The sequence below is a fragment of the Seriola aureovittata genome, chromosome 19, assembly GCF_021018895.1.
Source record: "Seriola aureovittata isolate HTS-2021-v1 ecotype China chromosome 19, ASM2101889v1, whole genome shotgun sequence".
In the NCBI taxonomy this organism is placed as follows: Eukaryota; Metazoa; Chordata; class Actinopteri; order Carangiformes; family Carangidae; genus Seriola; species Seriola aureovittata.
In genome coordinates this window covers 2,664,757-2,678,098 of record NC_079382.1, presented here as the reverse complement: position 1 = coordinate 2,678,098, position 13,342 = coordinate 2,664,757, and the positions used below count along the sequence as shown (strand labels likewise).

The following is a 13,342-nucleotide window of genomic DNA, read 5'->3' as shown; positions in this document are numbered from 1 at the left end:
GGGTCTATCAAACTGCTGCTCTAACAATGGCAGTAGTTAACCACCCCTGTGAAAAACATACACAAACACACCAATGTGCAGAGCGCTCTCCAAGGGTGTGAGTATGTGCTGACATTATGGATGGTGGAGCCTTTGGTCCAGTCTATTCAGATCACTGCGTCAGCTGCCTCTGGGGCTCAGCTAATAGAAGACTGTATGAATGAGATTAATGGCGAGCTTATCTGCCACATCCATCATACACAGAAACCTGGTTATGTCTGCACATGAGTGTGTTTATCCGCCTGGGTCTAGCCAGCGGCACGGGCCTATCTGATTACACACTACACCAGTCTAAGATCATAGCATTTCAAACACTCACATACTTGGCATTACATCAGAATCAGCACAACCGTCTTACATCCCATTAAGCCTTATCTTTGGAACAAGTCTTGTCTGTAGTACAGTATAACATGAGAGTTGGCTGTTATTTGTGTATGTGGGGTTAATGGCATTTTTTTAGTGAAGACTGCAGATATTCAGCATTTGGTTAGACACTTAGTACCTTAAAATTTGGCCATTTTCTTAAGAGAAACTTCAAATATTATAATATAACCAAAAAATTTCTCTCCTGAAACCCATGTAAAATTAAATTCCTCAACATTTCCATCCACAATTTATTGTTTATTCATTTACTTTGATAAAAACCAACATCAGGCTCCATTATTCACCTGTAATTCCATGTATCACACTAACAAAGGCTTTCCTTTGATTTAGCAGCGCCATTACAGAGGACCTCATACATAACCATTCATGTATTAATGTATTAAAATGAAATACAGTGTATTGGTTGATAGGAGACTCCACTGTATTACACTTGGCTTCGTTTTACAATTAAGAAAGATTTTCAGTGCTTTAGTTTGGACATAAAAGCGATAAATAAAGCCTGACATTTCCATACTTTTTTCCCTTTTCCACATTGCTTCATGGGCCCTGGTTTCCATTTTATTTTGTAGCCATGGGTCATTGGGTCTGGCTACTACATCAGCCCCCTGCTTCCCACCATAGGTTATAGTTATTGGATAGAAAGGTTGCAGAGTGTTCACGCTTGAAGATACTGTCTCTTAAACACACACAGACGACTGCAGAGGGAGACCTGGACTGGAATTAAAGTAAACACTTAATACTCTGTTTTTTGTTGGTCTAAAAATAATAATGTAAATATACAGTCTAAAAATAATGGAATCTACTATGTTTTATATTTTTATTTTATTGTAGACTGGATCTCCCACAAGACCTCAGTGTCTTCTGTGGTTGGTACAACCCTGTTTTTGATAGATTAATGGGATCAAAATCAATGGAATAAAAACAACAATAGTTGCTGTCTTATTTTGGTATTCCAAAAAACTCGTACAAACTGGTACATTTTTGCTGTTTGCAGCAGCGCCTCAGAGTGGTGAGGTCAACCAGTTGATGAACAGTTTATCTAACAATTTTGTCCAAAGAAACACACCTTGATAAGCAGTGACAGTGGCTGAACTGCAGCCCTATAGGACTCTCCTGATTGTTTTAAAGATCCCTGGCCTTTCTAATGGGCCCCTGGACCCCTGACAAAATCTAATGTCCAGACTTCCACTGATATGGTGTTTTTGGTCTTATCCTGGTCTCACTAATTAAAAAGCACAGACCACCATGCAACACCATCAATTTCTTTTCTTTTTAGCCACACTAGCTGGACTTTTAGTGCCCAAATCAGCATCTTGTAAAACATCTTTCCATCTCCTGGTTGGATTGGCTCTAACTTTGTAACAGATATTCATACTCCCCAGAGGATAAATCCTGGTGACTGTGGTCATCCCTTGACGCTTCACCCAGCACCACCAGCAGGTCACAATGGAAATGTGTTTATTGCTTTGGTTTATGACCAAATACCTAGAAAATGAATGGCATACCCATCACCTTTCACCAAATTAAAACTTGCAGTCCTATAAAATTGTCAAAATTGATGCAGCAGAACTCAGTATATTATCTTTTTTTGTTCCGCATATTTTTCTTCCCAGTCAAAACCTGGTGCCAACATTACCCACAATGCAGCTCATCTCGTTATACAACCTTTTTCACATGTGTAGTCGTATTCCCCAAGGCCTGTAAACCCATTTTGATATATAAAGTCAGTGGAGTTGCCTTTTAACATACTAACACAAGACTAAAATAATGAATTTAATGATAAATAATACATGAACAAAAAAAAACTTGTGTAATAACAGGAAGTACCGGTTACATGAATGAACAGTTTCTACAGCCAGCACAGTATTTCCCTTTATTCCCCATTTGTTGACGCCACATTTACGTTATCACATCTGCTAAAGATCAAACACAAACTCTGGACATTTGTCTTCACAGTGGCCATTACATTAGTTGGACTCCTCAGTGTTGGCTTGGAAAAGGGTTGTAAAACACCAAGAGAGAGAGAGAGAGAGACTGCAGCAACAGAACTAACCTAAAACATTTGAAAAATATTCACATCCTACTAATAATAAGGTAAAATTCCTGTAGGATTCTACTAAATAACTGTGATTTTGAGCTTCTGATCTACAGTTTATTCCACCAGCAGAAAAATACCGTCGGGAGATGAGGAAGGTATTGGTGCATTTAACCCAGTGAAAAATGACCAGGGAATTTCTTTACAGCCTTGCATGTCTTGATGAGCAGTAATTGAATGCAGACTAGTTAGTGGAAATCATTTCTTTGTGCTTTGGTGTCAGCTGAAAGGGGTTAAAGGTGAAATTGGCTCAGGCAGGGTTAAACGGGCTGTGAGTGTCTCTCTCCGCCAGCCCCGTGCTGTTTGCCACAGATAATTATAAATAGCTTTTGTCCGTCCAGTCACCAGAATGAACGAGAGAGTGAATGAGAAGAGGAGGCTGTTAAAGCTGCAGAATTGGAGGGCGGACCAGGGGGGTTGGAGATGTGGTGTGTGTGTGTGTGTGTGTGTGTGCGTGTATGTGTGTAGAGGCAACTCATGGAAGAAGAAAAAAGACAAAAGGGTGAATGTGAGAAGGCGTAGTGAACACACATAATTTACAGTGCCGTTCTCCATCAGACAAGGATCTATAATTGAAATGACAAAGAAGATGCATCACCGAGCCAGTTGTTAGTGTTGGAAGGTATGAATTTTAGGTCTAGTAGCTGACACTGCTTGTATCCCTACTCTGTCAATCATCAAGGACTTATTTGGAATTGGGTGGTGGTGGTGGGGGCAAGGTTACACCTTTTTAGTCTGTGAAGTGAAGCAGTCTGTCGTCAGTTTAGGGTTAATGCTTTTAATGTTGAGATTAATTTCACATTAGGATTTAAAATGTAAAGGTTTTCAGGGGAAGTTTGGTTTAGACTTTAGAACAGTCAAGGTTTAAATAAGGGTAACACTAACTGACTGACTAAAACTAGTTAATGTTAATTTATTGCCACTTTAACACAAAAACCCTGTGTATGATGATGACTAATCACCCTCATCAGTTACAGCAGACTGTTGGTCACAATGAAATACTCATCATCACAGTTTATACCAGGCTTGGAGCTGTAGAAATGTACATGTCACTGCTAAACCAAACCATAAAATTATACGTGTTTTTTGAATCTGTGTGTTTACTAGGATTGTGAAGTTTCAGGTCTTTATACGTGGTCGCTGCATTTTAAATCTGGACAATAACAAAACCATTTTGTAAAAATGGTTGACCTTTACTGCCTTTGTTCATTTTATCGTATTCTGAAAAGTAAAGGCAATAAATTCATGTTAAAAATACAGAAATCTACTAATTCTATAGTTAATAATATAGAATTTAAGTAAAAGCTAAAGGCTATTTCAGTCAGGTGCAGGGTTCTGAATCCATGTTGCATAACAGGAGTTGACATATTCTTCCTGGTGACAGGCTTAGGTTCATCCTGGGTCTTCTCCTTGCTCTTGAGTAGTAAAAGATTATACATATTAGGACTTCATTTAACATTCAAGCGGCTTATATAAAAGTACTGGTGTGTGTTTTTCTGAGGCAGAGGTGAGTTGATGGAGGGTGTAGAAGACTGAGGACTCTTATTGATCTGGTCTCTCAGTAATCTAAACTGGAGGAGCAGAGAAAACCAATGATGAGGAACAGTCTGACACCTATTTTTGTTATTGGATTTTACATCTATTAAACACAGCAGTGAGTGTCAAGGCAGGCACAGCAGTATTACTTCTTAAGTGGTGCTTAACATCCAGTAATGTTGAACCACGACAGGGACGTAGGGGATGGTAATATCAGCTGCTCCACTGGTCTGACACTTGGGTTTATTAGATGGATTACTGTAAAACTTGATATAGACATTCATGTTTCCCATGGGATGAATTGTACCTTTGGTTAACTTTGGTGATCCCCTGGCTTTCCATCTACTGCCATGGACAGGTCAAAGTTACATCACTTAAGAGTCAGGGCAGCAATCAGGGTAGAGTTGCTCTCTCTCCAAACGTACTGTAGGCATGTTAGCATGGTATTATTAGCATGTTGACATGCTGATCTTTGCGTAGCGTTTTAACCATCACCATGTTTCCTGTCAGCTCAGAGCACCGCTGAGTCTAAAGCTGCTAGTTTGCGCTGTCAGAAGTGATTGTGAGATGGTTGAATAGCTTTGCAAACCCCTTAACCCCCCCACATTTTTCCGAGAGGGTCTGATGATGAGGGTCTATGTCTGAACACTTCTCTTCACACTGTGATTGGTCGGCTGTGCAGAGCTGAAAAAGGAGGCTGGGATTGAACTTTGTCTCTTTTTTTTATTTCTGACACTTTTCATGTGAACAACTGAGCGCAACACTATGAACGTCTTCATCCATCATTGTCTGAAAATGTTCACCATTATCCCCACATTTAAACAATAACACCCCCACCCCTCTATGACAGCCAGCTTTTCACTCCCTCCTCCAGTATGGCAGCTCAGAACAGCTGTAAATACATTTGTCAGACAGAACTTTACAAACTTGTTATGCTTGAGCAAAACCCTGAACTTAAGTACATCTGAGGATGAAAAGGTACAGCTCAGATTGATGCTTCTCATCGTCACTGCTGACCTGCTACTCTTGAGTTCACATTACATAAAATAGACTTTTATGTTATTTGCACCAGTGGAGGTAAAACAGGAATTCAAATGACTGCTACGCTGCTACACCCAAGATGCTAGATTCTGGTTTTTTTTTTCATCGTTGTACTCATGGTATGGACTCCAATGCTTAGTTTAATTACCATCACTAATAAACTGTGATTTATGTTTCTCTCCACAGGAAAAGCCAGCCAGCAGCTGCCAATATACCAGGTAGGCTCTCCATTTACCCTGTTCAATTTTAACCACATGAAATAACTAGTGGCCAACAGGAAAATCTACCATCCAACCTTGTGTTTTTATTATTATTATTATTATTATTATTATTATTATTATACTGTTTTTGTAGTTTTGCAGTTATATTTGTTTTTCGTCTTGTCGTCTGCAGGCTAAAGGAGTGTTAACACTGAAGCTGGGCTCCTTCAAAGCCCCTCGCCAGGAACACAGCGGACAGGTCCTGTCTATGGACTGGCTGCCTGAAAAACCACACAACATAATGGCTATTGGATTCTATGATGGTATGAATTGATTTCTTGGAGATGTTCTTGATTAATTTGTTCAGTGTTTGAAGGAATGAAAAAATTATGAGTCTGGATGCCTCCAGGTTCATTTTTATTACTGATGTAAAAAAGATGTTGATTCACTGATTTGAGTCCATTATTGTCTGTGCTTACGTGCTCTCTCCAGGTATAGTGGGTCTTTGGGATCTCTCCACAAAGTCTGCGTTGTTGCGTGTGCGAGAGTCAGACGGGTCACTGAGTCTGCTGCCCTATCGATGCTTACTCGCTCACGACCACGCTGTCCGGGCGCTGGCCTTCTGTCCTGCCTCCAGGTAGACGCTCTCACCTTGACCTCACCTTTATGCTGAAGGTGCATTTCACACATGCATTCATCCCCCAGACTGTAGCGAGGAAGACTCATTTAACCTCTATGTGATTTAATCAGTCTCCAGATCAAATATTGTGACTTGTGAATCATGACTGTCATTTATCTTGCAACAACCCGACTGATGAATAGTGCATGAGAAAAATGAGAGGTGTAAATGTTATATCACCATGACAACTTATTACAAGTACATAGGAATAGTGTTGTAAGTCAGCAAAGTGAAAAGGTTGATCAGCTCTCTCTTAACAACAGTTTAACAACTTCAACATGATTTCATTTCACAACCCATGATGTGGTTATGGTGCTTGATGCCATGGTCCAGGTCAGATCAACTTTATTTGTATCTGTGATCATATCAACAGTTTCAAAAATTGAAGGCAGTAAATGCTCCTCATGAAGAAAATGAAAATTCTTGAGGAAAAAATTGAAGAAAAACTTGAGAAGCGTCACAGAAGAGAGAATGAATTGCCTGGGTTTCAGGATTTTCTTGTCGTTTGCTTGTTTATCTTTTTTCTCCAACTACTTTAGTTTGGCAGTTTTATTCACAGCTAATTAATAAAAAGGTTGGTTGAAGGCAGCTCTGGAACTTGCTGCCAAAAGCTGCACGATAAATCCTGAACACACAAAGTTGTGCTGAAGTTTGGCAGAGAAGTCGCTCCAGTGTTATTCAGGCACTGATTCAGAATGTAGGGCACAAGGCCATGTCCTCTCTCAGCCATCACCATTCAGATAGGGTAACCTCACTTATCTCTGTCAACATGCACTGACCTTCAGGCTGCAGCTGTCCTGTGCTCAGATCACCTTGAGTAAGATCTTCTGTAAATTACTCCCAATGGTCCAAAAGTTCCTGCTAAGAATATTTATCTATGCTTAGACCTTCAGAGAAAACAGCCCTGGAATATTGAACAAGGAAAAACACTTTTAGGAAAAGGGAGTTTATTTTTATAGCACCTTTCAAACAATTTTTAATGCTTTCAGTTCATTTTGGAGGTATTTTATTATTATTATTTTTTGCCTTTATTCCGATAGCAACAGTGAGAGAGAGAAAGACAGGATAGTCTAGGAGAGGGAATGGCATGCAGCAAAACCTGTGTCGCTGTGGTTAGGACAAAGCCTTAATGATACGCACTCTACCAGGTGAGCCACCAGGGCGCCCCGCACCCGCTTCCATTTTCTATGGAATAAATAGGCAAGTAATGGATAAGCTGCAGGTTTCCGATTGCTTTATGGAGTGAGGTAGATTAATCCATCATTTTTTCCTTTTTTCTATATTTTTAAGCCAATAATGTGGATGTTGATGTAACTTGTTTCATGTGGCTGTTAAAATTAGGTCTTAGTCCATGACTACATCACAGTTCTGGTGTTGAGGGTGAGCAGCACTTTTAAAAAGATTTTGGTCAGAAAAAAAACATTTTTAGGTTTTATCTGGGTTTTAACTGCAGGAAGCTTTGGCTCATTCAGTCACTCCTTTTGTTCAGAGCACTTGTGGGTCAGTAGTCGGTGTCATCTGCATAATTGTTGCAAAGATTAAACAGAAGTTGTCAGACTATCGATCCTTGTGGAACTCCACAATCTCCATGTGACACAAAGTAAGTCTGTGTAGACACATAGTGTGGTTGAAATTCATACACAAGATCCAGTTAGACCAGGTAACAAAAGGAAGAGTGTTGTTTGAAAATTCTTTATAGATTTCTGATACAACAGATGAGTTTTTATACCATTATTATAACATTGCTTACTTCAATACCTTGCTTAGAGGAATGTAAACATGTATTTCTCCAAAACCGTTTTTTTCATTTAACAAAAGTCTAAACAATCAGCTGTACAATAACCTCATCTCGCTTCTTGCGCAGTTCTTTTTTAATCGTATGTGTCTAATCCTATTGGGGAAAAGTTTCTTTCTGGTTCACTTCTCCTTGATTTTATTTTCTCTGACTACACATTGGCGGTGTGTCACATAGTGAGAGGGTTGGCGATTCATGTGGCCTTATGTAAAGAGGGTAAGTGGGATAAGCTATAGCTTCATCACATACCTTTTTGGCCAATATTGTTATGCTTCATTTCTATGGGTATTTACTATGTATAAATATTAATAAGAACCAAAATAAACAATCTGAACTACAAGTCCAACATCTAAATGAAATACAGTCTAACAATGATAAAATAATGAGGGCTCCCCCTACTCCTGTTAAAATAATAGTTAAAGTACATACTATGAACTGTAACTGCAACATCCTCCAGTCATATACCCAACCCACTGCCTCACCTGTCCATCTTAAAACACTGTCAACTATCAATGTAAGGATTATAATTGATCTATTACCTGAATCAAAAAAAAGTATTGAGGTTCAATAACCAGCCCTAAATAAAACATGATTATTTTCTGAGAAGTTATTTGGTGACACCCACATTCAGGCCTAACTCACCGGTTGAACCAAACTGCAGGTGGAAAAGCTTCTTTAATCCAGATAAACTGCTCATAACTTTGATACTCCCAGAATCCTGATATAAACTCTGTTTGAGCACAGAGGTGAAGGCTGACTGTGTAATATCCGACATGTAATAAAGGGTCATAGCTCAAGATTTCACTGTAACCCTCGTAGGGACCATCTCCTCCCCCGCACATTATTTTTCTCTGCTCCATTACTCAGCTGATGTATGTTTAGATGAGGGGAAGGATGGATGGGTCATTTACATCACCTGCCACAAGGATTCACTGACGGCACTTATACGCAGTGCAAGTCAGCATAAGGGTTGAAGCAATATTTCCGGCCCAAAATTGGCTTTTTATCAAAAATCTGAAATTGGCCAGTCAGTGTGTTATCCACCTCTGATGTGAAGGACTCCCTCCCCCCCCCTTTTTTTTTTTTTTTTTTTACTAAACAGCTACAGTAAAAGCTCCAGTCGTTCTAAAATACACAGTACGATTAAAGCTGAACAATGATCTTTTAAAGTGCAAAAAAAAAATGGAGAAATATGTTATTGATATGGCTTTTAGTGTTGAAGTAAATGACTTCTGTCTTGACATGAAAACAGTTTTAGGAGATTTGCTGAGATTTTAAGCTTTCAATCTCTCTCATCCATCAGTTCACCTAAGTCAACAGGGTTTGAGCCAAAGTGCGCCAATGCTAGCAACTATTAGAAACCTCATGATCAATACGGTTAGTATCAGCTCCATCCCTCTTCATTTTGTGTTTTAGCCACTCTACAAAATGAAACTGTTATAGCTGAAAAAACATGCATTAAAAGACAGATCGATGAGACTGTTGGTCATTAAACCGTCTAGTGTCACTGCCTTGTAGCTACAGGGCAGTCGAGTACTCTGTTAGATAATGCTAACAGATGGTAAACATCCATGATTTACACTCTAAGTACATCTCATGATATTTTGCTAATCTCTGGACCTTCAGAGTTGAGCAGCTTTTTCTATCAGTCAGTGAAATTATAACCAGGGTTGATTTTTACATTATCTGTTAATCTGCTGATTTCTAAATGATTTCTTAATTAATCAATTGTTCTGTCTGTAAATCTTCAGAAATCAGTTTTAAAAAATAAAATAAAATAAAAGGCCATCAGAATGTCCCAGAGCACGAGGTGACATAATTCAACATCTTGTTTTGTGTGACCAACAATCCAAACCTGAAAAGATTCAGTTTACTATGTCAGACCAAGGAAAGCAGAACATTTTCTCATTTGAGAACCAGGAACCATCACAATTTTGTCATTTTCCTTGAAAAATGATGAAAGGGGAAACTTTCTTGACTTTTATTTAGATAGTGGAGGTTTTTTTTTTGGGGGGGGGGGGGGGGGTCTTATTTTTATTAATTGAAAACAGAATTAATTGTATTATTTTAATATTATATTGTCGCAATAACAGCTGTCAGACTAATGTTTGTTGTCCTTTTGGACGGAGCAGTGACCCTCAAGAAAAGCACTAACAGGCTCATTTGATCCTGTCCTGAACAATCCTGACTCCAACAACGGCAGATACGATTTTATATTCACATTCTACACAGTGTAGAAATTTCTCTAGATAATTAATGTTGGCATGGATGTCACTGCGTTATTGTTCATCTTGCGCCAGATCTGAGACTAATTTGATGAACAGCCATTTCCATTTTTTATCATTTGTCAGTGTCGCCTCTTGGTTTTCTGTAAAGGCAGATCTGAAAGGTTTGGACCTTAAGTTGAACTAAAGGTGAATAACAAGATTAATCCTGCAGCAGAGACTCCGGACACATATCTTGTCTGGATCACTGCTTTTTAATTACATAGCCATGTTGAAAGAGATAAAAACTACCCCTCTCTCTCTCTCTCTTTCTCTCTCTCTCTCTCTCTCTCTCTCTCTCTGTTCCACTTCTACATCTCTTTTCTTTTCTTTTTTCTTACCTGAACAGTTTGTCATCTCTTCTCCTTGTCTCTTCTCTCCACATTCATACGCCACTGTTTTTGTCACAATGAAATGTGCTCATATTGATTACCCTGCCTTCATTTGTTCTATGTCCGACACCGCTGACAGTCGTGATCAATGTTAGTAGGATGATGCATTTCACTTCTGTGTTCAAGCATTACAAGTAAATCTCACATATTCAGTCACTTATATATTTTCCACTGATGGAAAATCATGCATTGTTCCCACCATTAACAACATGTCTTACACTCAAACTTTTCACCTGTCTTCCTCTTCTTGTCTCAGGCACCTGTTGGTGACGGCAGGAGAAGACCGTTACGTGAAGACGTGGGATCTGAGGAGGCTCCATGATCCAATCACCATTCAGAAACGATACCTGACCAATGAAATCTATTGGCCGTTGAATGCACCTGGCCTCCTGATGGCCCAGGAAACCGCCTATGTAGCGTAAGGAAGCTCCTCTTTTTACTCATACATTCATACATTTACATTTACATGGCATATTTCCATAAAGACACTGATATTACAGGAGGTCTGTGACTCCAAAACTGGGGGCAGGCAAATAATTAATATAATTTTTAAATAATTTAGTCAAATACAACAACATCTACAGCCTCAAAATCTGCCACGCACACAGTTAGGTTTTTGTCACTATAGGAACTACTTATATTTCCACTTTACTCCCTCTGCCTCCGGGGGTGAGATCATGAACCTTGCTTTAAGCACTCTTCAGGAGGTGGCACTACATCCAAGGTCCAGTCACTCTCGAGGGAAGAAATGCAACAGTGGCTCTGCAGGGCTGGTCAGCGGTGAGGGAGCCGGTCTGGAGCCGAACATAAATCCAAAATGTTCTGGTTTGTAAAAGACAGTGGAAAACCAGGTAGAACGTAGACCTTACAGAGTTCTAGCAGGTTCACAGTATGGGACGTTCCTGCTTACAGGTTTAGTTCCCATAGTGGAAAAGGTCGAAGTGTCAACAAAAACTGGACACTGGTTTTCTTGTTGATGTATTTTTGAAGTGTATTTTGAAGTGTACTCAAGTGATTAAGTGTTGCACTTCCATAAAGCAGATTAAAATGATCAAAAGAATCAAAGAAGCAGAGGTTTAGAGATTCCCCACTCCTTCATGTGATTCAAGCTCCAAACAGCAAATGGTTTAAACTCAACATCCCATGTTTTTAAACACAACCCAGTTCCCCCAGGCTTTCTGTTATGTCTTCAACCCAGGATGAGAAATTATCTGCTGACATTAAAATTTTTCTTGACAAATCTCCTCCAGAGAGGACGTGAAACAGCTGCTTTCTCAGGCTGTGTAGTTGTAGACTGGCTCCCCATGACTATTAAACTGACTTGCACTTAAAAAAGTTGGACTTACCTTTTAACTGAAGAAGTATCTGAGGTTTCCTGTGTCATTATTTCTTTCTTTCCTTTTCTTTCCTCCAACCTGTCATGTTTAATTCTGTCGGTTCTGTTTTGTTTTATTCAGGAAGGGTTCACAAGGAGTCCATTACTTTGACCATTCCATGAACTCCCTCTTCGCCATTCCCAGGACCGGCACTCTGTGGGTGAGTGTGACTCTTCAATCCTTCAGTCACTGACGTCCTCTAACTCGTTCATGGAGCACAAAACAGATGAGCTCTGCTCTTTAAGTCTGTGATTTGTGGGTGTGACACTGATGAAGACACGTATTTTCATCTGTGGATAAACACACATTTGGTGCTTTGATGAGAATTTATGGCAGCAGGACTTTGCATGGTGTCTTCACTTAAACTGCTGTGTCCATGTTTTAGTTTGAGTTTTTATTTTCTTATGCACACAAACACAACTACATAAACCAGATACAGTAATAGAAAAAAAAAACAGGTGTGACATGAGAGGTCACACATCTACACAATTACATCAAACCTCCTGTTGACTCTAGAAAAGACAAAAAGAGAATAAATGATTAAAATACTAAACTAATAAATGCAACATGATTCAGCAAAATATATTTTAAAAAATGAAAATAAGTTACACACAAAATGAACAAATCAGTATATATATATATATATATATATATATATACTGTGTGTGTGTGTATATATATATATAATGTGTATAAAAGTTAAGAAAATAAATAATGAGACATAATTAAAAACTAATTAGAGGGTTGCTTGAAGGTGGGTGAAATGGTCAACTTGAGTGAGGATTCATCTGATAAATGAAACAGCATTTAAAACCACATTTAATGAATGTTTATGTCATATACTGAAAGAATATCATGACTCTTGTTCATCATAATGAAGGATTGTTAATTTTGGTCCTTTAATGGGTTTGTTGACAATAAGAAAAATATAGAATATTATTAATATTAATAATAATATTCATATATTTCTCATTACAAAGCTATTAGAAACCTTCATTTTGTTGCAGTTTTTGGTTGAACTGATACAAATGTAAACAAACTGTACTGTACAAAATGTACTGAAATTGGTCTTATGACAGGAACTATCTTTAAATGTCTTAGATTCACTATAAAGTCATTTATAAACCAGTTTTCTCCACTGAAAGTTAGAGTCAGTTCATATTATGCCAACTACAATCCCATAAATTTAAAATTTTCTCACATTAAAGTAATTCTTAGTGAAACATATAGAATTTAATTGTGCGATATTCCAGCAAAATCCCAGACATGGCAGTAATTCAAGAGAAAACGACTGTGGGTAATACGTCAGTGCTGATTGGTCTGTTTCTGTCGTTGCAGTCCATATCTTACACTGAGTGGTTGAACAGCGTGGTGACAGCAGACAGCCTCGGTGAGGTGATCCTCGCCCTGTTACCTCAGATGACCACTAGTCCTCCGTACCTCAAACGCACCATAGAGAGACGCTTCGTAAGTTTAATGCTGTGTTAACTTTGATCCCTACTCTTTCTTTTTTCTTTCATCTTAAGTTTCTTTTTTTCCAT

The 13,342-nt window shown here is 38.7% G+C and overlaps 1 protein-coding gene across 3 annotated transcripts in view; it reads left to right on the top strand.

Moving 5' to 3' along the window:
- The window catches only part of gtf3c2 (general transcription factor IIIC, polypeptide 2, beta), a 28,944-nt gene that overhangs the window by 10,508 nt on the left and 5,094 nt on the right, over positions 1–13,342 (top strand). For all 3 annotated transcript variants that reach the window (XM_056404893.1, XM_056404894.1, XM_056404892.1), the window contains exons 12-17: positions 5,282–5,313; positions 5,489–5,618; positions 5,788–5,932; positions 10,682–10,843; positions 11,883–11,961; positions 13,140–13,268. In XM_056404893.1, the coding sequence (XP_056260868.1) occupies positions 5,282–5,313; positions 5,489–5,618; positions 5,788–5,932; positions 10,682–10,843; positions 11,883–11,961; positions 13,140–13,268 (677 nt within the window). The remainder of the gene's footprint in view (positions 1–5,281; positions 5,314–5,488; positions 5,619–5,787; positions 5,933–10,681; positions 10,844–11,882; positions 11,962–13,139; positions 13,269–13,342) is intronic.